We start from the raw sequence: 23,131 nt of genomic DNA, 5'->3' as shown, positions 1-23,131 counted from the left end.
AGACTTTTTGTTTCATAGTGTAAATATCCTGGTCCTTATAACCTCTGGGCTGGTATGTGTAAGTTTATTGCATTGTGAGGAGGGGGGGAAGGTCTGCTATGGGTGGAATGTGGAATTTGACCTTGAGAAAGGTGAGTAGTGCTTACTATTTCAAGCTCATTTTGTAGCTTTCACTGGAAAGTCTGCTCCACTGGTTCAGGCTGGATACTGGAATTTTACAAAAATAGCTGAAGCCACATGATCTTTATTTTCTCAAAATATTTCCAATATAATATAATACATCGTATGTGTTTTTAATATACTACATTTTTATATGGGTGGATGTATTAGTTTACAAGAAAAATATAATTCAACAGGATACAGTCTTGAAAAAACAGCAAGGATCGTGAATGGTTCTTTAGAAGGTTATGGATTGTAGTTTCCTAAGGGGGTCCTAATATGTCAGGATGGGAAACCTCTCTGTGTGAATGGTCTGACAATCCTGAATAATAGGCATATGAATGTTGCTGTAGACATTATGCAAGCCTGCCAATTACCCTGCCAGTAGAATCCATTAACCCATAACTATAGTACCTGAGGGTGTATTTTAAATAAAAGTCTGATGGTTATATGAGCCTTGGGAGCTTGTGAAAATAATCAGCAATCCGATTTAGCAAACATTTGCTATAAATCACATAAAGCAGGGCCCCTCATTTCCTCCTTTACCAGGAGAATCTCTTCATTCCTCACATGCCCTGAATGGTTCCCTAATTTGTGCCACTGATGAATAAAAGGAAAGTGAAATATCTAAGGATAAGGGTTTTGAATTGCACAAACAACTGTACACTTTAATCCACAAATAGTTCATACTTTTGTCATATTTTTATGTCTTTTATATTAGATGTTTACATTTTTCTAGTTCTTCCTAAGTAAATTGCGTTTATGTGAATTTGTTTCATGCCGTCGTAAAAATTATTTCACTGTGTATTTGGTTGTAGATGTGTGTGACCAATAAAAAAAAATTAAATTCAGTTGAAGCCTCATGACCCCAAGTTAGCTTTACACTAACACCAAAGCTAATCAGGTCTTTGAGGACCTTCTGACCCACTGAATTGAGTACTTTTCTCACTTTATAATGAGTAGACTCAATATAAAGAGACTCATGTTGCATTAAAATATTGATGATTATGTAGCTAAAGATGAAACAACAGGATGAAACAAGCATGATGATTAACTGATGTTGTACTAATACTTTACAGGCCAAAACCGGTTCACAGTTATCTGATTCAGTGTACATAAATGTTTCTGCATGTCTGCCAGGCACAAAGTAGAACATTTTTTAGTGATGTAACGAGTCATTACTCCTATTGTGATGCACAGGCTGACATGTGCCTATGGGCAGTTACAGGTCTGCGCAGGGATCTGTCAGTGTCAAGTTTAAAAAAATCATTAATAACAGTAATAATTTTCACATGATTTTAGATAAGGTCATATAAATGTGGGTTAATGTGTATCAGTTCAAACCACAGTGTATGAAATACCTGCATTGTATGTTATTCTGAAGCACATTTTTGATCTGTTGGGCACAGAGGTTCATATCTCAGCACTCAGGGCAGTAACGGGTGAAAGTTAACTCACTTATCACTGCTTCGGCCTTCCTGTCTGGCAATACTTGTGAAATGCTGGGAAATTTATGGCATTATGGATCTCCCTCTGGTATTTTATGTTGTGCAATAGCGAACATATCCTTTGTCTCTTAAGCCAAATAGGTGTCACTCCACAGGGGTTCAGGGCCACGCTGGACATGGAAACAAAGATGTCATTGAAATATCTGGCCATGAAGACATAGCATGCCAAAGACTTTCCCAGTCCTGGCTTAGCAGTGTTTGTTCTTCTCTGTGTTTGTTTTTTAGCTGCTTTCACATCATTTAGGGCCCTCTACTTTGAAGTGCAGTTATGAACTATAAAAGCATACTCTGATCTTACCTGGAATAACAGTAGCTCATTGAAAAACACACAGCTCATTAAACCTAGCTTGATACTGACTTGATACTGAATTTGAAGCGCTTATATAGATTCAGCTTTGCTCACAATTTGCATTTCAAGTCCTATAATGAAGAAACACTCATGATCAATACAGGAAGTAACCATTATTCTGTAAGATTGTGTTAATGTGTATTAATGTGTCTGGATAATTTTATGAATATAAAATTAATTAACTGAAAATTGTCTAATAATCCTATCTGGTTTCGATATTTGTCTTGGTTGAGGCACTATTCATATCACATCCAATTTCTTTTAGTTTTTGCTGTAATTACTAAATAATTCCTAGAAGTTACTGTCTAAAAAATATGCATAATGGTTCCACATGGAACAATTGAATCCAATCCTAGTTTATTGATAACTCACCCAGAAAGTATGTAAATCTGTTGCTGATTTTTTTTTTTTATTACCGTGTACAAATGCAGTGATTTTTTACTGAAGAAGATGATGTTCCTTTAGCCAAAAAACAATTTCAATTAAATTTGTGCGTCACTAGGTACCGGATTTGCACTCATGACACTTCATTTGTACTATGAGTATGTTGCCCACTAGTCCCCAACAGGAGGCCAAAGTGTGACTCAATGACTGGAAGCTCATCAAAGGAGAATAATGAATGAGCTGGAAACACTCTTGTTTTGACTGGGAAGCTGCAGATGCTGAGGAAAATAAAAGCAATAATAGTGGTGTAACTGGTATTTTCTTAAATGTATCAATGTGTTGCAGATATAAAAAATCAAAGATTGTTTACTAAATCTGAATTGTCAGGAAAAACCTCTGAATATAATTCATCCAGAAGGATGAAGTGAAAAAAAAGAAATCAGACAAAGTCTGGATTCAGGTTTTTTCTTGGACTTACTGTGCTTCTCACTAGACAATTCATTTCTGAGAAGCCATGTGGCATTCAACATTTTCTTATGTAACTATTCTATTAGAGATAGTGGACAACTGATGCCAAGACTGTGAATTAAGTAACCATTGATTCCACTCACCATGGTATACCTATCTGCTGTGAATGTAGCTGTCATATAATTTGGGGTCCTTTAGTGAATTGTGATTGCGGAGCTTTGAAAAATTACCAATAAATTGGTAAAGACGCACACTCAGAAATCATCTTGCATCGCTCTCCTGAAGCCCGAGCATGCTGTCAGCACAAGCACGTAAAGGGCGCTGCCCTGACGAAAGCTGAATGGAAGCTATTTTCTCTAAATGCAATGGTAACTGCAATTTGTTGTGAAAAGACGCACACACACACACACTCCTGTCCATATGGGAAACTCAGAACATTGCATGTCACAAGGGTGCCAAGAAATTGTGACTTCAGGGCATCTCATGTAATTATGGTGTTTTTGGTTTAAGATCCCACTGAAATCATGAATAATAGTTTAATCCTGTGGCTTTTTACAGCAGCAGCGGAGGAGTGCCATCTTATATGAACTCCAACTGCTGATAGAAATTGCAAATGAACATTAGCAAATAAAATAACCCAGGTGGAAAAAGTACAGAGAAATTATACTTAAGTGAAAGTGTAGATAATGTGAGACACTTTCAAATATACTCAAGTGCAAACAGGTTTAAAAAATAAAAAAAAGTTGGAATAAACTGTAAACATTCATGTCGTGTTTTCTTATGAAACCTAACTTTTTATTTTTATTTATTTATCCAATATTGTTATCAAATCATCTTAACAATAAATCTGAGAGAGTAAAAGATAATTTACTCCCTGAAGTTTTGCTGGTCATATTTATAATATTATAATATATATATGTATATATGTATATATATATATATATATATATATATATATATATATATATATATATATATATATATATATATATATATATATATATATATAGAATAGCCAATATATGTTAGCTACTGGAAGGAATGCTAGTCTAACCTGGAATTAGCAAAAAAAAAAAAAAACAGTGTAGCTTAATTATATTAAGGTTCGAGGTTTATTTCTAAAACACTTTTAACAATAGAAACTGTCACAAAGCAGCTTTACATGAATATAAAAGATACTATTCAGAATAAAATTTATAAAGTTAATATCTCAACTTTTTTAAAAGGAGGGGGAGGCAAAGGAAATGCCTCATTTTATAAGTCTTGCGTATTTCAGCATATTGAAACATTTTACTGAGGTAGGGCCGGGGGGGGCTCATCTTCAACATCTACACTACAGTCCAATGGCTTAATCCTCTTCATGCACACATGGATAGCCTTAGGATTAACAACATTGTGTATCATGGCAGGGTCACCACAGATGACTAATAGCTATGATCCTCACTGGCATATTTCCACATTAATGAACTTGTCTGGATGCTAAACTGGATGCCATTAAGTTGATGTATAACATACAGTCATTGGCTGAATAAGAGAACAAGAGACTATAGATGAGCCCTTAGAAGGTCTAAGTATAAGAATGCAAAGAGTAAACATTTTTCCTTTGGAAATGTAATAAAGTAAGGGTGCATGCACTTTCAGGAAAATTGGTTGCAGCAGTACTTGCTGGGGTGATGGTCCCTAACATTTTTACCTATATCTTTTAACTAGGGAGATGGATGCAGTGCACCTTTGAAGATTTATTCTAAACTCCTAAATGTCCAGTTCTATGCCTTAAATTATGTTACGCTACATTTAGGTTTTCAAATAAAAGATACATGCTAAAGATACTAAAGGTGATCCATGTGTAGATGTGTATACATCAAGATTAATATTAACATGTTCTGCAAATTAAGATCATCAGTTGTACCATGTTACATCTTACTGTACTATAAAGTACTATAATACACTGAAATGAATATATGTTACCCCATATACGCTATCCTTGATCCTTGGAAAAGTAACAAAACATTTTCAGGGTCATTTTCATAGCATTTGAAATACATTTCGGAGTCCATCTCAGCACCAGTGGAACATATTCAGTCTTGGGTACAGTGATTAATTGTTGCCTTGAATTCACTGTATCCTGTACTGGCACATAAGAATCCAGTGCCACAGTCAAGCCTTATATACCACCTTAAATATCACCTTACTAAGCTGCATGGCCAGTCTGTCGAAGTCTGGAGCCCCAGTGCTGTCACTGCTCTCAGCTTGTGTTATGGATGGCAAGTCCTGGCTCTGAAACAGTCACAGCCTGTTTCGTTGCCTTCAGCATGTTTCTGAATTCTTCCTCTCCTAGTCTGATCACACAGGCCTGCATTGTCCAGTCTTAGTATGTATGTATTCAAAGCGGAAATGTATACAGAATTCATTTAGAAAATTGTAGCAAGCTGCAGTGTTGAGCTCATTCTGTGGGAAAGCCTTTTTTTTTTTTTGTATATGAAATAACAGAATCACCCCTGCCAAATTTTCATTCAGAATTCATTCCCAACCATGACTCACAGAATAACTAACACTAACACAAAGCAACGCTGGGTTCTATACACTTTAGAACATTTTAATTAAACCCTGACATTCCTGTGGTTAATTTACATGGTCCAATAAATCTGTTTATTCTTAAATTCGGTACAATGAATAACATAATGTACATCTGTGATAAAAGTCCTCAATGAGCTTTACATCTCTGGCCAAACATCTGTCACTTGCTCTTTGTATATCGTGATCCTTTCGATACAATTAAAAGATTCATTCACTCAGTGGTAATGAGTAATCACCAGCATAAGACCTTCATGTAAACAGAAATAATCCTACATAATTGTTCATTTAGACTCATTCTAATCAGTGTCAGCAATCAGAAAGACTGCTAGAGTCATACTGTATGTCATGTTGGCGTAACACCCAAGTTCAAGGTGGATTTTATAGCATGTCATAATCAATTAATTGCAATGGTGTGACGTGTAACTAAATCAGTCTAATTAAGGGTCATTATGGTGGCATGACATTGCTATTGGTATTCATAAGAATCTCTTAGAAGAACTTATTGTAGAAATCTAGAAGAAAATCATTTTAGATAAAGGGTATTTCCTATACTTTTTTTTATTAGCATAAGTGTTCATTTAAAAATAGGTTGATATCAATTGTCATTAAGGGCTTATGAAAGAGTCATGTAGCCCTATGAGCACTACCATTAAGCAAACTGTTACTTTATAACCCTACGATCGCAATAACTGTGACAAATTATTTGAGTGCTAAATAGCACTTCTATTAATAAAACAGGTCAGTATTCAGTCAGACACAAGTGTACAGTTGTAAAGCTTTGCAACATGACATGGTTCAGTAGTCAGGTGTAACTAGGCATCACTTTAATTCGATACTCTTCAACACAGATCATCAGACCTGGGTATGTACATGCCTGGAAAACTAAGGGCTTCATTTTGCTCAACTGAAGCTCCACAGAAGTGTATGTTGTGTTTTCAGACCGCAGGCTTCCTGAGTTGGAAACACTTGGCCTGAGGCACTGATACAGATCAGCTCCAAATACTGTCACTCTTCATAAAGCCTGTCCACGCCAATGTCCAAAAAAGTAACCTGAAATCATAACAGAACCACCTTACCAGACAGGACATAAGATGAAGTATATTGGTATTTCCTGCCAATTCTTAACAATGATGAAATTTGGTGGACCAAGTCATAAAATCTAAATAAAATAAACTGCATATATTGAGAATATTTCCTAATGCGGGGTAGTTATGAGTTATGTCTTCCATGGTTTCCTTTGAGAGGGATAAATTTTGAAAATGTGAAACCTGTATATGGGGATGTAACAGAGGTTAGAAGTTAGACTACAGCACTGACAATAAATAGAAAACCAGGTATATCTCTGAATTTCTTTACCTGTATCTGCATGATTTTGTGCTTTAGACAAATGGCTGATTGGATAATTGCATAAATGCACAAGTGTACAGGTCGTCTTATTAAAGTGGACAGTGATTACATGTTTGGAGTCATTATGCTGTCAAAAAATCCATCTATGGCCCACTCGTAGACTCCTGGCACAGGCAGGCAGATTTTGAGTGAAAATATCCTTGTGCTGAGGACCTCATGATGTCATTAACATTTACGAGGCATTCCCCTGGACCACTACCTACAGAATAGCCCCAAGGTATCAATAAACAGATTCCTTAATTATTTGAAAAGAAATTCTGAATTGTGGAAAATTGGTAGAATTTTGAAGCATTAATTCTCCTTGTAGAAAAGCAATATCTTTTTGCTTAATTGTCCACATTTCCTTAACTTTAGTGTGACTTGAAAGCAGTCATTTCAAACGTTTTAATCACAACTGTGATCAGGAATTTAATCGTGAACACACAAGGAACATTTTAATAAGCTTTTAAAAAGCTTTGTAGGTCACTTCTCTACACAGACTTTTAAACAGTAGCTGTTGTTCCTCTGGGAGAAGCCGATTAGCAGAAGAGGGAGAGTCTGGCAGCGTCATGGCTCAGTTAAAGCTCTGTAAATGCTCGCAGTAGGAGCTGCTGAACTCTACAGCTCATTGACACTCACAATACTATGTCTAGCTCTACACCACCATCATGTGGTTAAGAACCTCATCAGACTTGTAATGGAAGGACACACACCATTAATAAGGATGCTAAATGAAAAAGATTTAACTATATTGGAAGCACAAGAACTCAGTGTCACCAATCCCACCTACTTTCTAGGAAAAATTCTATCACAGCTGCTTTTTAAACTTGTTATCTTGAATCATCTGTCCACACTTGGTCCAAAGCATTACTTCAAGGAACGCTGATGGGGGACAGGGAACGGTTGGAGCTCAGCAGATTACAATACAGAGATAGCCATTCTTAAGGCACCACTGCAAATAAAACAGCTGGCATCTGTTTCTGTTTATGTAAACCTGCATTCAATTATCACTTGTGTATAAAATATACTAAACAGCAATAACTGTGCTGTTCCTCTGAGAAAATGTTCTTTCCCAAGGTAACCAGAAAGGCAAAGTGCAAACAAACAGAGAATGAAAGATGAATTCATTAAAGGAATTTGAATATAAACATTATTGAATATAAACAATGGCGTTTCATTCATGGAGGCTGTTTATCAAACCTTTTAACCTAAATTTAAAACATTCCTCCAACAGAAAGATCAGTTTTAACGATCAAGGCAAATCCTTTATATATTTTAGTTCATCCTGTTTGTCCTATTAAGTAATAATTTCTCAGAAGAAGTAAGGGGAAAAAATCAAGACATTTTTGTATACAAGGAACGCAAACAGAAATCACAGCACCAGCTTTTTCATTTGTTTTTAATGGCAATAGCCATTTCCCTTTGAATCCACAGGCATGCGTTGCTGAGATTAAGCTCTTTTATGGTTTGAACGATAATCTAGGAGAGGTATGTAGCAGGAGCAAAGCCCTGCATCCCATCCTTCTCATTCCAACGGCTCTGCGGTCAAAGGCAAAATCAGAGCCACAGCCCCTATGCCTTAGCCGTGGCAGCCTGCCTCTGAAAGAACAGAGCAACATTTGTGAGAAGAATCACTTGAAGCAGGTTTACGTAATACAAACACAATTACCGACATTAAGCTCTGATGTCTGGAAGTGCAGCCAAGAGCAACACGCTACTGCCTTTTCACTCCGGTCGTGATCTTCAGCATGCAAGCGGCCTCTGTATGAGCCAGGGCAGAAAAACAGGAAAAGAGAGATTAAAAGGGATTACTCTCAAAGCATCCAGGGCATTGGCATGTGCTTAAAGAATCTGTTCATCATTGGAAGATGACTTTTAGATGCCAAAAATGTACCATTTGATGGTTTATTAATATTTACAAATGCTGTGGTTGTACCAATAACAATAGAAAGAGAGAACACACAAGGATCACTGGAAAGACATTTAGTACAACAAACTAGAATGCTTAAATGTCTGAAAATGAAAGCACAGTTACTTGTTTAGTCTCATATTAAAAACTGGAGACAGTACTAACACATAGGCTTTTCAGGACCATTGCAGAGAGATTGTTTAGACCACACCAGAATACAATCTTTTTTTATTATTATTATTTTAATCCAGGTATTTTGGTTAGAGTAAGTAGATAATTGGTTTTGTTTAGCCCTGTAATACAGGACACTAAATTTGACATGAACCAAGAGCTACGAGTTGAGTACACAAAATGTCAGGAGAGATTTACATCTGCACTTAAATTGTAATAAAACGTAAGAAACTCCAGCTGTTCAAAACCACTTTCACTGACGGTGTATATTCACAAAGTAGAAGAGAATAGAATTGAATATTTTATTAATCCAGCCACACAAACTCTGATCTAACTGGTCAGAAAGTGTTTCATTTTCTATAACAGTTTGCATCTGACAGCTGCAAGGCACGTCACAGGTTTTCATTAATGTGCTCCTTATAATGTCAGCATTTTTTATAATTATAACTATATAATAACAGACAGAGAGGAATAATAACTAGGACTTGTACGGCAGATTCTCCACATCAATAGATAGAAAAATGTGTGTGTTCACTTTGTACAGCAGTCAACCTGTTCATTTAAGATTTCTGACGTTCTGTCCGGTGGAAAAATCTTCACTGAGGGCTTTGCGGTTTCATGGTGATATGACAAACTGCATTTTTTGTATGCTTTAAAAGAGAGAAACAAAAGAGGCTGGTGAGGGAACTGTTTACAGCAGCTATAACACGAGTGATAACAGGAAATAACTTGTTTGACGGACATTCCACAACATATTCCACAATATATCCCTAAATGGATAAAACATATGAAACTCTGACTTCTGAGTTGCTTTTTAGGGAGTTGAACTTCCAGCTAAAGGCGGACGTCATGTCAGGGCCTGAAAAATATCAAATGAACAAAAAGTATGACATGTCTAGCTGACATTTAAGCAATAAATAGTCTTTGAAGATGTGCTGTCTTGAAGATGTGCTGTTAGAGGAAATTAATTAATGACAGAGTGGTGATATAAAAAACAGATTTATATTATGTTTTTTTATATTTTTCTGGGTCATGTGCATCAGAACGTCTCCTGAACAAACAGAACAAATGTATGAATAAATGAATGAATGAATGAATGAATGAATGAATGAATAAATAAATAAATAAATAAATAAATAAATGAATGAATGAATGAATGAATGAATGAATGAATGAATGAATGAATGAATGAATACTCAGATGACTGTGATGTAACCCAAGACCAGTCTCAATGTGTCTAAAATGTACTGATTTTACCTGCCAAGATTCTCACTTTCCATATTTGCTTCCTTAAATCAAACACTACATTCATCAATTCATCAGATCAGCTCAGTTAATGAACATGCACATATTATCACCATTCATATCACCCTTAAGCCTGATTTCTTTGTGAGCTGTGTTCAGTATTAATGCTCTCTGTGTCAGTATCTACAATGATTTGATACTATAATGTCTAGGAGACTCTGATCACATTTTAGCTCAGAAGTGAAAAATCATTCCTCCTGAACAGTGATTTAATCTCCCTTCAAGACTTCTGGATAGTTAAGACCATTGGATAGTATTGTTTAAAAGCACAAGCATAGCTGCATTTCGTATAGGGAAAATCTGTAAATGGTTTGGAATTATCTGCAGATAAAGATAGACAATGTCATGTTTTGTCTTGCTATCCTGGTTTTTCACCTAGTATTTTATGTATTGTTGTTTTTCAGTTGCTTTGGGATTATTACTAGAACACTTTTCACAGTAATGATATTAGAGTGGAAAAAGAGGGAAGATCTGTGTCTGAGTCTGTGTCTGCCTTCTGTGAGGTTAGATGCTGTTGAAATAAAAAACAAAAAAAAAAACAAGTCTTTTCTATAAGCTTTAGTGGACCTTTCCACCTACTGAAAAGATAATTCCTGGGTTGCCATTTAAGGAAAGAGATCATTTCAGGGCCTGCAATGTGTATATAAAAAGTCAGACACATAGATACTAGATCCAGATCCAAATCAACTATGACAATATTCCAATATGTTTTTGTTGAAGCTATGTGAGCACTGGGTATTGGGGTAGGGAGTCAGGTATGATTTGGGTATGCTGTGGAGCAAAATTGTTCTCTTAACTCACATAACATTTAATAACCTACAGCTGGCTGGGAAACATGTGATGGCTCTTGTCAGTGCTTCAGAAAAACTCTAGAGGTGCGAGGAAATCGTGCTTACCACTAAGCCACATCCCTATCAGTCTCATTCATTTCATATGAAAAATGATCCCACAGCTAGATACGGTGCATAAGCTGCTTGCTTGCACTACATCGTCTTCACCAGCAGATGTCACCCACGTGCACTGTGAGTAAATGAAGCCATATGACTAAGCACGGGATATTTTACATGACTGGCTGTTGATTAAAAGTAGAGTATAATAAAAGAACTGTCTGGAAAAGACAAACGTGGAGAGGAATTTTATTACAAAAATCAAAACCATGTTATATTTGATGTAATAGACCAATCTGGCTTTCATGTAAAATTGGCAAACAAAATGCATGCATACGTGGCTCCCTGTGTGTGGAGTCTGCATGTTCTGCCCATACTTCAGGGGTTTCTGGACTCCTCCACTAATACAAAGACATGCATTGTAGGATTTGGATTTTTATATTGTCCATGGTGTGGGATGTATGAGTGTTTGTGCATGATTGTACCCTGTAACTGGTTTGCACCTCATCCAGGATGTCCCCTGTCCTTGCGGCCTGAGTCTCCTGAGATAGACTCCAGGCTCCCTGCAACACACACTTAGTATGGGTTTAATGTTATCTTTTTCATTTATGTTTCTAACTCTAATTAAAACCAGTTACAACTTAACTGACTGTTGATTTGGTACCAATTAAAGCAATAACATTTCTGAATCTTCATTCACTTCAAATCTATGCTCCCTAATGAGGGCCCTCTAGTGGCCATGGCCTTAGAGCATGTATCCAGTAAATAACATATCCCTGAGCCTGATTTAAACCACCATGACAATAAGCAGACAGTCACTAAGAATGAAAGAATGAATCTAATGTATGGAACACACAAAGCCGGCAAGCTTTATATCTGATCGCTTGCTCACGCCCACATCAACAGAACAAAACCTTCCACTTATGGGCTTTTGTTATGTCCTAATTCGAATGCACACCTTTAGATGTTCTGTGAACATTTCTGGCAAGCTTACTGAGAGTGCTTTCACATATGAAGCATTTATCCTGTTTGATGCGAATCCTGCTGTGTAAACCTCTTTGGTGTGGTTTGTTTGGGTAGATGAAAACACAAGTACAAGCCTAGTTAACTTGCAGTGAGTTTTTGATCCTGAACAGGCCCAGCTGCAAAAAGTGTAACAAACATGGTGTGTATTTTGAGGCGTGGGCAGGACACCATGCTGCTAAACTGAGCCACCAGGTGCAAACTGAGCTGAAGGAGAGAGAGCGGTGACAAAAATGTTCTAGACATTTAGAAATAATTGTGGGCGCATACATAAACATAGTATCTGTGCACTTATCTGTGCTCAGTCAATTTCTATGCACACTTAAGCAGCAAACGTGCCTCACATTTCCAGGGTCCCCGGGTTCAAACATGAGGCTGAATTACTGTGTGGAGTTTCACTTGTTTTCTGTTTGTTTATATGGGTTTCCTCTGGGTTCTCCGGTCTTCTTCCAACATCCGGAAACATCCAAGATTGGTAAATTGCCCCTTGTTGTGAATGAATGTTGTCCTGACTGTTGAATGGTGTTCCTGGGATAGGATCTAGATCCACCACAATCCTGACCAGGATAAATAGTTAGAGATGATGATGATGATGATGATGATGATGATGGAGAATGTTTGGTTCTTTTTGTTGTTGTTTTTGTTTGTTTGATTGTTTGGTTGGTGTGTACTGTATGAAAACACATCAAATCTTATAAAATATAAAATCAAAAGTACTAACTTCGCTAAAGTAGTAGGTGTGAAAGAGCCACGATTATTTTAATCATCTGTTAGGAGCATTATTTCCGGGAGTGTATACGTGTTCAGTCCCATCTCTAAATAACTCCACCATTGTGAATGTCCACTTTTTCACCGCTAGATGTCACTAAACCTCCGTTTTGTCTCAGAGTCCCCCAAATCAATCCCACAATCCCAACTCACACAGTTTGTATTTATTTGAATGGTGCTGACTTCGGCGCCTTGCTGAACCTTCTCCACTGAAATAGCTGTCATCTTTTAAACTCTTCTCAAGTCCACATCGATCTAATATCGCATTGGGGACGTTATTTAAAAGTTGAAGAAACAACGCGACGGTTACAAAATGTAATGGTAAGGAGAATTTGAGTATGAAACAGGCTTAAAGGTGACATGGTGGCCATATGTTATTGTGTAGGTACAGAGTGCTAACGCTAGCTGTCTTAAGTTGGTCATTGCTTAGCAACTTGTTCGCTTGTTTTGACCGGGAAGTTGTCCACGTTAGCTGATTTCTTGAGTCGTGTATCATTAATAGTGATTACAGCTAGTGAAGCGAGCGTAAAGATATTATTTCGGTTGACATCATGTGGAAAAAAAAAAAAAAACTTTACTTCGACTAGCTGCTAATTAGCTTGCCAGGCTAGCAAGTGAGTTGAAGGCCGTACCCCTCTCTGACAGTATAGCTTACTTTATTTAGCATAGCTTAGCCGTGAATAGTGAATAGTGTTGTGGATTTATATGCTGATGATCTTCTGTTTTTGGCCCATGGCTGCTAGAATATAAACCTGGTAAGTTATCCGATCATAGCTTGTCTTTTAAGAGGTTTTTAAACCAAGTCATGTTAGCGAAGCGTCATTCGTGTTTTGCTAACATTGTAAATATTCCTGCTTATTTGTCTCTGAGAGCGTTAAATATGACTTAACTTAGTTAAACATGGAGTTGTTGGACATATTAGGTAATTAACTAGAGTTCCTGTTAGTACTGAAGTTAAGAGCAGTAACGGTCTTGGTGAGTGACATGGCGATATTGTACGATAATTTCACACGAACACAATAGAAACAGTTTTTCTAACATCAAATCTGTGGGAAAAATTGTGTAGAGCTTTATTTAATCCTGGAAAGGGCAGGATATCATGCTCTATCAGCAATGTTACACTATCACTATTATAATGATTTATAATAATATGGGGATGTGGTAGTTTAATGGGTAAGGTGTTTGGACTACTGATTGGAAGGTTGTGAGTTTAAATCCTAGGTCCACCAAGCTGTCACCACTGGGCCCCCGAGCCAGGCCCTTAACCCTCAATTGCTCAGTTGTATAAAAATGTATAAGGGTGTCTGCCAAATGCCAGAAATGTAAAGGTCTAACTGCCCCATACTAATGTGTGTCTATGTAACACTGTCATTTGTACCTGATTGAAAAGATCTACTATCAACTCTAGTTGTTAACTTCCCCTCCTTGCTTTCTGTTACTTCCTATTATCGCTCAGACTTTCTGATTATGGCCACTGGAAATCATGTTGAGAACGATGCAGAAGTCAACAGGCTCAAGCAAACCAAGGCCCTCGATCTTTTCAACAACAGAAGCACTCCTGCAGATGAAGAGAACATGAGGGAGGTGAGTTGACAAAGCACAGAGATCGAACTACAGATACGGCTGCGTTCACAAGGACTTGGTACCTGCCAAAAACGCACATTTGCCATTTATTTCATAGAGAACTGAGCATTGATGGCCAAGAGTTTAAAGGAACCTTATTCACCATGACTACTGTACATCCGCATATAGATAAAGGGCTAGGCAGTAGCCTCTTTTCCACTTTAGGGCTGAACGATGATGGGCAAGGGAAGACCATTCCCCTAAAAAACAAAAAAAAGTCCATATTGGCATGGCGAATCCCAGAAGGCTTATGAATCATGTACTATAGACTCAAAGCCATGTGTTTAGAATGGCTTATAACAGCATTTGTTTCATTGCACAGTTAAAACAGAAACATTTGTGCCTATTAATATCTTGTCCAACAGAAAATTTTGAGAGCAATCAAATGAAGGAAATTAGAATTAAATGTTTGCTTGGCCAGATACAGTGTTTAATTTGAGTAAATAGTTTGGTTCTACTGTAAATGTTGACCCTTAGATTCGAGTCACTCAGCTGTTCAGATGAATGAACATGTGCTGTCTTTCCAGCTGAAGTGTTACATGGCATTGCCTAACCAAATGTTAATAAGAACCAGGTGCACAGTTCTAATATGCACTTGCACCTGCATACAGTGAGACAGTCGAATGTGCCAATCAATTTAGAGCAACAAAACAATAGCCCTTATTCATCAGTGCAGCTTATGGGCAAATGTGATGGTAAAACAAGGTTACACAAATTCCAGTTTCATATCATTGGCATATTATAACTTTGTCTGGGGGGCATGTAACTTTGTGTGCATAATAATAAAATTGATTTCGTTAAATAAGTTGTTTGAACAATAACAGTAAAAATGACTGCATTACTGATCAGTTACATGCAAATATGTAGGTAAAATATGGGTCTATGCCCTGATTTCATCCCCTCTGAACACTGGGATAAATTGAACCGTGACTGTAACCCAGGTTTCCTCACCCAGTGCCCAGCCTCACTAATGCTCTTGTGACTGAATGAGCAAATCCTCAAAGCCACACTCCTAAATCCAGTGGAAATCCTTCCCTGAAGAGTGGAGGTAATTCTAACAGCAAAGGCAAATCAAATCTGGAATGGGATGTTCAACAACCACACATGAGTGGGATGGTTAGATGTCCACATAAGGAAAGGGCTTGTACACAAAAATTAATCCTAGTGGGAAGACTCCTTATTTGTCATGTTATATGTTCTGAAGCTGGCTTGTGTGGATGTTGCACAATCCAGGCGCTTACCATTAAAACCATGGGAATTAAAAGTAGTTTAACGATAAGAAAACCCACAAATAGTAAGCATGCAGCAATTTGATCAAGAAATTTGCCAGGGTGAACATAGGATCATTGTGTATGTGGCACTATTACTGTTCAGAAACAAAATTTAGATGAGTTTTAAATTTTGATTCTCTCAAATGTTTATGGTTCATTTTATTAAACCACACAGAGGATATAGGATTTCATCCAGCCTATACCTACATCAGCTTCCTTCGTACTGGTGTAAATGTATTAATAACAGTGTCCTTGTATTGTATCTTTATATTTTTGGTTTCTGAACATACCCAAGAGATAGAACTAAAATGCTCGTTTGTGGCTTTCTATATAAATGAGTCAGTTAGAGCTTTAATATGGGCCTAGTTTTCCTTAGTAATGCCATTCAACAGTTTAATAACACTTTATTTAGCAAAGTCACAACATGACTGATCTGTACAAGTGTTTTCTGCAGTAGCATTGTCAATCCCTGGCTAATATTTATAAAGTTAACTCAGTTTATTACGGATTTAACCATAGAATTTATTGTGTATATATTTTAATAATTCTAACAATTACAACAAATCAAGGCTACTGTCAGCCCTGTGGTGGAAAAGAGGCAAGGCGTTAGTGCTGACAGTGAGAGATATGAGCAGCAATTCATGGTCAGTCAGACATACACAAGGCATTAAATCCATAGAAAAACAAATTATTCATTTACTCCACCCACAAACCAGCAACACATGCGTTTTTAACAGGTGCTGAAACTTCCTCATGAACGTAGCCCAAAATACTCAAAGCTACTTTTGCAGACCAGAGGAATACTAGCATTGCCTATCCTCTCTTTTTAGGTGGATTGTTTATATAAGGAAGAAATAGATAAAGACAGGTGAGTTTTATATAATAAGGATGACCACACATTAATGACTTAAGCACTCCATCAGCTCTCTGAGATGATTTTATAAGCCATAATGCAGATTCAGTCATAATTTTTTTCTAAAGGAAATAAAACAATAAATACTGTTACTATATAAACTAGCAAGGTGTCTGCTTTGACAGATTTCCAGTGGGGCGTTGCATGCACAACTACGGCAAAGTAAAACGAGTAGTGAGCAAGAAGACACGTCATTCAGCGGTGGTTTCTGCGGCTCGGTTGCGAGCGGCTTCGGCAGGCAGACCCTCTGACATGGCCAACAAGGAGAATGAGCTGACGTGTGGCGAGGACGTGCAGGGCGTTCACTATAAGGACAAGTGTGCATTCCCTGTGAACTCGACAGACGCCACTAAAATGGCAGGAGCTGGCTCCAAGTACAGTGACTACTTCACTGAGGTTAGTCTCAGTTTAAAGTGATCATGTGGGCAAAAATTACACAAACACAATGTAGAGTGGGAGTGTGGTTTTTATGATCTTAACCTGATGGCTATAAGCATCAATTACCTAAAAGCAACAACTTAATCAAGTTGATTTTTTTTTTGTTTTCTTCTTTTCTTACAAGTTATCCAAGGACCATGACACAATGACTAATGTGCTGTTTGGGAGGAATCTCAGGTTAAATGTGGCTTTGACTCTTTGGCGAAGAAATGCTAGTGAACTAGTGGCTTATTTGATCAGGTAAGGCTTTTGCAAATAATTAGGCAATAAGCATAAACCTTACTGACTGACTAATAGATTATTACATGCTGTATATTTATTTAAATTAGATGTCAGAATTGTGCCAAGCTAAATAAATCCAATAAAAAAAATGACTTTCTATTTCACAGAATACAAGACACAGGGGTGCTGGTTGACTGTCTTCCTGTTCTCACAAAAAGGTAAATGTTCTCACAAAAAAGGGGACAGAAGGTCTTTATCAATGTTAAATATGTTTATTCTGTAGTGTGCCTTATGTTCACTATTCTGCCTTATTCACCTTATAGTCTTCAAGAAGAACAGTCGTGTGTTTCCATTGGCTGCTGTGTCGACCTTTTACCACAAGTGAAGACTGTACTTCTTGGCAGATATGAAGTGTGAGTAATCGTTTATTCTGAAACCAGTTGAAGTTGGTATGTAATTTAATTTTACATGTGAATAAATTGCTTTCTTTTATTTATTTATTTTTTAATATAGGCACCTCACTGCGGCTTTGCACTGGGTTCAATCAGTTGTTAAAAAATGGTGGCCTGAACTCTCATCAAATGGAAAAACTCTACAAGACCGCTGTTCAAATGAGAAGTAATACAATATTCTTGTGGAAATATTGCTTTTTATAAGATCTTTGTTTGCACTATATGTCATGTTTGCACTAAAAAGACATGAGAAATGTATTTTGTGTGTTCCAGAAATGTTCAGGCGATGCGAAAGCTGCTGCTTGAACTTTGGGATGATGCGTGTCCATTGTCCTCTGTACCTGGAACTGTGGGGGAAATCAGCAAGGTGATTTTATTTTTTTTTTTATTATAAATATATTTTTATTTACCCCCCCCTTTAAATTGTTGTGAAAGTAAGACTGCATCATTTAAAGTTTTACACTGGTTTTGTTTTGTCCCTTTTTAGGCCGTTGAATCCTATCTGTCACAATTGCGCTGATGCCTGAACCGTAGAACACTTGAGGAAATGACCACTACACGCACTTGCTGCGGTTTTCAGAGCTGCTCTTTGAACACCGAAATAAAGTCTTTGTTTTACTCCAGAAGAGGACATGACTCGATGGCAAATGGGGAGACAGATGAACTGACTAATTCAGACCCTCCCTACATTCAAAATGGAGACATTTCTTAAAGGGTAAACTCCTTCCCATAAACCCTGACTGCTTCACATTGAAGTGGACAATTTTTCTTCCATTAGTGGCACTCGGTCAACTCTATGAGACTGTAAAGAATCAGGTAACTCACAGAAGTGCCATGAAGTTTTAACCCGTACTTGCCGTGCCACAGTGTGCACTTGCTGAAGTGGATTTGACTTACCATGTCTTGAGTCTGCTCCTCGTACCGTGTCTTATCGATGAAGAGCTTGTAGTCCTGCAGTCCTAAGTTATTGAAGCTTTCAATGTCTTATGCTTGATCATGGATGAAATGATTGTGCATCATGGTGATTTTCATTGATTTTAATCAAATTCTAAATAAATTTGCAAAATTTGCCAAATGTTTTCAGTTGTGGTTTGACTGCCGATGTCATCTGTGCAATTCCACAAACTAATCCTGCTTTGTGACCCATACTCACTGGTGAGATTAATGGGATTATTATTCCTAACAGTACACAGCTAATCATGTACATTGTAAAAACAAGCATTACTGAATGTGTTGGAAGGATATTTATTATGGTCATGTTGTGAATATACTCGGGTATCTTTGCATGAGCACAGCGCAGGGCAGTCTGTATAACAGCACCTACAAAACTGAAGCATCTAGTTAAGATTAAATATTAGATTACTATATTACTATAGTTATATATTATTATTATTTATTATAGCGTTATTAGATTTTTCTCATCTTCTCGCTTTCATAGGCATCTGATCCCTTGACCACTGCTGGCATGGATATATTTAGTGAAAGCTCACTGATCTGTCAGTGTTATGGTGTTATGGTGTTCATCTTTATGGGCTGTACAGAGCAACAGATCCATCATGAGTTGAAGGGCTTTATAACTAAGCAGCTGATAAACAGTGTTTGTGAATTTCGGTCAACAAGAAACAGTTGAGGCGGAACCATAAGCAGGGGGGTGGAGTCGAACCAAAAGTTCAGGGGCGGAGTCGACAATGCGGTAGTTTTGAGGGCAGCACGCTCACGTGATCGCGGAGAACATCCACTTCCGGTATTAGGACTCGTTGCCCTGAGTGAGCGCTTACTGCCGAGCAATCTGGTTGATTTAAGGGTCACTGCTATCTATTGCACGTTACAACAACACGCTCGTCGTGTAGCAGCTGCGATGCGGCATCTTAAAAGGATATTAGACGCATATGTTGTTTTACAGTCCGCGTTTGTGCTGTCGTGCTGCTTCGTCGAGTCGGAGCCCGGGCCTGGTGCGGGGAATGGAGACCGCTTCAAGATCGAGGGCCGTGCGATTGTCTCAGGTGTTAAAGCGCAGGACTGGGTCTCTTCAGCCCGGGTCCTGGTAGAGGGCGGCGAGTATATCGGATTTCTCAGGTAAGCTGTTTGAAACCGTGTGTCCTGTATTAACCAGACGGAAAGAACAGAACAGTGTTCTCTGTAAGCTAAGCGCTAGTTAACTAGCCAGTTGTTAGCTAACCATAGCAACGGCCAGGGAGCGCTGGGATAACCGAACTGACACTTGTGCTTTAGTCGTTTCTTAACACTTCTTGCTAACAAATAATTCAGTGAGACAAAATGATCAACCTTAACCAGCATTATTTGGACTGTATTAAATGCCAGCATAAGCCAGCTGGACCATATACAAGAGTCCAAACGAATCAATAGCTTTGTTCTGATCGTCTCGGTCAGAAGGTGTTGATGAATTTTCTATAACAGCTGCTCCGACAGTAGTTCCGGCTGCAGGGTAAATCACAGGCTGATATCACTACGCCAGAGAATACAACATGATGAAATTAGGCGTTTTATATCAGAGTAGTGTTAATATATGAGTCAGGTGAATTAAATCTACAGAGGTAATCATGCTGAACTGAGAGATAGATAGATAGATAGATACTTTATTCATCCCAATGGGAAATTTACAGTTATACTCAATACGTACTGTACATTACCTGCTGTTTGAAATGAGACACTTATATAATCCTGTGATACGGTCCAGCTGGCTTATGCTGGAATGTAATAATGTCCAAATAATGCTGGTTAAGTTCAATTTTGTTAGCAAACTACACTAACTATTCGTTTATAATAAAGGCTCACTGACCGGGAGTAGACCCTAATAATAAACAGATTCAAATGTGCTGTTGGTTAGAAAATCATTGACATGTGGAACATCTTTCTGTAACAAGATGATTATTTAATGTGTGGAAGGAGATTACAATGAGCACTTAATATATAACAGTTTCTCAGCTGTATTTTTTTTTTTTAAATTAGTCTCTGAAGAGAGTCTTGTGAGGGTTAAACTGTGTTTATGTGTCTTATCTAAGTCTTAACCGGAACTAATCCTTGTAGACTTTCCACAAACATAAACACTGAAACTGTACACAGTCCTAATTGTTAGGAAATTGCTGTGTTATAAGAGGAAATTAAGCAACTCTAAGGTGGTAACGGAGCAGCATGGTAACAGTTTTTTTTTTTTTTTTTTTGTAACCTCATGTCTTTATACCACACGTAATGTTTAAAAGAGGAATCAGAATGAAACCTTGCCATTTCTCTCCTACAGGACCGATGGGAGTTTCGTGGTGCATGATGTTCCATCTGGATCCTATGTAGTTGAAATCATGTCTCCATCTTACAAATTCGAGCCAGCCCGAGTGGACATCACATCTAAAGGCAAAATGAGGTAATGTTGATTTATTAGACTAAACTGCAGATCAGACATCCTCTCATGTTTTTGTTTTGACCAGACCCTGTATTCAGACTGTTTTAATGCACCACAGAGCCCGTATGGTGAACTACATCAAGACCTCAGAGGTAGTCCGACAGCCGTATCCCCTCCAGATGAGAGCCAGTGGACCACATTCATACTTTATGAAGCGAGAGACGTGGGGGTGGACAGATTTCCTCATGAATCCGATGGTACGGTTGCTTAAAATTCAAAAGTAGATGCCGGGCATGCTGAATGATACGAACGTAAATATGTCTAAATGTAGCAACTGAGGTTTTAAATTGGTTGTGTATAATGTTCATAACTGAAGTGTCTTATTTCTAACAGCAGGTTATGTACAGTACCTACTGAATACAACTGAGCTCAGTTTAGCGTTATTACTCTCTATTATCCTCTGTAGGTTAAGAGGACCTTTTTTATTCTCCTATGTATACATGTTTCATATATTAACAGTATTTAGATATAAAATGCCTAATTTCAACATTTTGTATTCTCTGATTTAAATCATAATAAAAATCTGTTTCCAACTCTGACAGGTCATGATGATGGTACTTCCCTTACTAATCATCGTTCTTCTTCCAAAAGTGTTCAACACCAACGACCCTGAAATGAGAAAGGTATATGAGAAAAGGATTTTGTGGACATTGTGTTTAGTCAGTATATAAAAGTGTCTGAATTGAGCTTTGCCTTTGTTTTTTGTTGTAATCCTCACAGCTACAAAAAAAACCTACAGATTTAATCTATCCTTGTTTCACAATTACATTTTTACACATCCTTTAATCAAATTATAAATAATTTAAAATTATTTTTTAAATTATTTTTAAATAATTAATTGAAATTCCTGGGTTTTTTTCCCAGGAAGATATTTTGTGATATTCAGTTTTAAATAATTATTCAATAATTAAGACTTTATTTGTCACATACACAGTATACAGTATACCACTTGCAATGTAATGAAAAGTAATTATTTTAGAAAAGTTCGTATGTGAATCTTCAGGACGGTGGATTTCGCACTTTTTTTGTGTCGTTAAATTGGAGGGAGAGAAAACAGTGTGTTGAGGGATTATAACACTATATATCGCTATAACAAAGGCGATTGTTGTTGCTGACATTTCATAACATTGCTGTGGTGTAAGGGGAATAAAACAGATTTACTGACTTTTTTTGTGTGTTTGTGTTTTGCAACAGGAGATGGAGCAGTCCATGAACATGCTGAACCCTAATCCAGAGTTGCCAGATGTCTCAGAATTCATGACCAAGCTCTTCTCAAAGGGATCCAGCAAGCCAGGGGGAAGCAACAAAGGCAGCAGGAACGCAGCATTGAAAAGGAGGTAGTGCTGCTAACGAAGACTGGGGTGTTTTTTTTTGTTGTTGTTGTTGTGGTTTTTTGTTTATTTTTTAATTATTTTTGTGACAAATTGTTTTGTGGCCCATTTTTCATTTCTCACAATAAAACTAACTAACTGTAACTGATAAGTTTGACCTTGACTTGGCAGGGCTGTATATTATGTACACATTTTCTTTCTTTCCTTCTTTTTTTTTTTTTTTTTTTTTTTAAATCAGAGGCTACATCACCATCTGTGACATTTTAATATATCTTTGTGTAAACATTTAACACCGTTTAGAAAAGTACCAGTAGTTCCATTAATGGTTAGTTGGGCCAAGATCATCAGAAGAGTAATGTATGCTTTTATTGCTGCTGAGGCTGAGATTTCTAACAGATCCTCTTCAGGGTTGAGGCTGGTTGAAATGTCACTTAAACCCCGATCCAGTTTCCACGTCTACTTGAAACAGAGCTTTTACATTGAAATAGTCAGTAATATTGTGTCAAGTTTGTATATGACTGTGAATGATGATGATGATGCTAATGATGTTGATGAATGCCTAAAAATTT

The 23,131-nt window shown here is 37.4% G+C and overlaps 2 protein-coding genes across 3 annotated transcripts; both read left to right on the top strand.

Moving 5' to 3' along the window:
- The first annotated feature begins 13,034 nt into the window (after positions 1-13,034).
- Positions 13,035-18,888, top strand: katnbl1 (katanin p80 subunit B-like 1). Of its 2 annotated transcripts, XM_058379716.1 has the most exons (10): positions 13,035-13,215; positions 14,351-14,478; positions 16,619-16,656; positions 16,827-17,097; positions 17,264-17,379; positions 17,529-17,579; positions 17,685-17,774; positions 17,875-17,979; positions 18,087-18,180; positions 18,301-18,888. In XM_058379716.1, the coding sequence occupies exons 2-10, from the start codon at positions 14,362-14,364 to the stop codon at positions 18,331-18,333; spliced, it is 915 nt and encodes a 304-aa protein (XP_058235699.1). In that variant the 5' UTR covers positions 13,035-13,215; positions 14,351-14,361; the 3' UTR covers positions 18,334-18,888. The 2 variants fall into 2 exon arrangements, with proteins under 2 accessions (XP_058235699.1, XP_058235700.1); XM_058379717.1 differs by lacking the exons at positions 13,035-13,215; positions 16,619-16,656.
- A 644-nt stretch (positions 18,889-19,532) lies between these two features.
- On the top strand, positions 19,533-22,788 carry emc7b (ER membrane protein complex subunit 7b). Its single transcript, XM_058379719.1, has 5 exons — positions 19,533-19,889; positions 21,073-21,192; positions 21,290-21,428; positions 21,774-21,854; positions 22,426-22,788. The coding sequence occupies exons 1-5, from the start codon at positions 19,672-19,674 to the stop codon at positions 22,570-22,572; spliced, it is 705 nt and encodes a 234-aa protein (XP_058235702.1). The 5' UTR covers positions 19,533-19,671; the 3' UTR covers positions 22,573-22,788.
- The last annotated feature ends 343 nt before the right edge of the window (positions 22,789-23,131 follow it).

This window comes from Hemibagrus wyckioides, linkage group LG25 (assembly GCF_019097595.1).
Source record: "Hemibagrus wyckioides isolate EC202008001 linkage group LG25, SWU_Hwy_1.0, whole genome shotgun sequence".
NCBI lineage: Eukaryota > Metazoa > Chordata > Actinopteri > Siluriformes > Bagridae > Hemibagrus > Hemibagrus wyckioides.
Note: the sequence above shows the minus strand (reverse complement) of the source record. Positions and strands in the feature narration are given on the sequence as shown.

What these genes read in the sequence shown, in the direction of transcription:
- katnbl1 (XM_058379716.1), top strand. Translation starts at nt 14,362, where the DNA reads ATGGCCACTGGAAATCATGTTGAGAACGATGCAGAAGTCAACAGGCTC. An exon ending in ACAGTGACTACTTCACTGAG is followed by an intron (nt 17,098 to 17,263) that starts GTTAGTCTCAGT and finishes TTTTCTTACAAG; the next exon opens with TTATCCAAGGACCATGACAC. An exon ending in CTTCTTGGCAGATATGAAGT is followed by an intron (nt 17,775 to 17,874) that starts GTGAGTAATCGT and finishes TTTTTAATATAG; the next exon opens with GCACCTCACTGCGGCTTTGC.
- emc7b (XM_058379719.1), top strand. Translation starts at nt 19,672, where the DNA reads ATGCGGCATCTTAAAAGGATATTAGACGCATATGTTGTTTTACAGTCC. An exon ending in ACATCTAAAGGCAAAATGAG is followed by an intron (nt 21,193 to 21,289) that starts GTAATGTTGATT and finishes AATGCACCACAG; the next exon opens with AGCCCGTATGGTGAACTACA. An exon ending in ATTTCCTCATGAATCCGATG is followed by an intron (nt 21,429 to 21,773) that starts GTACGGTTGCTT and finishes CAACTCTGACAG; the next exon opens with GTCATGATGATGGTACTTCC.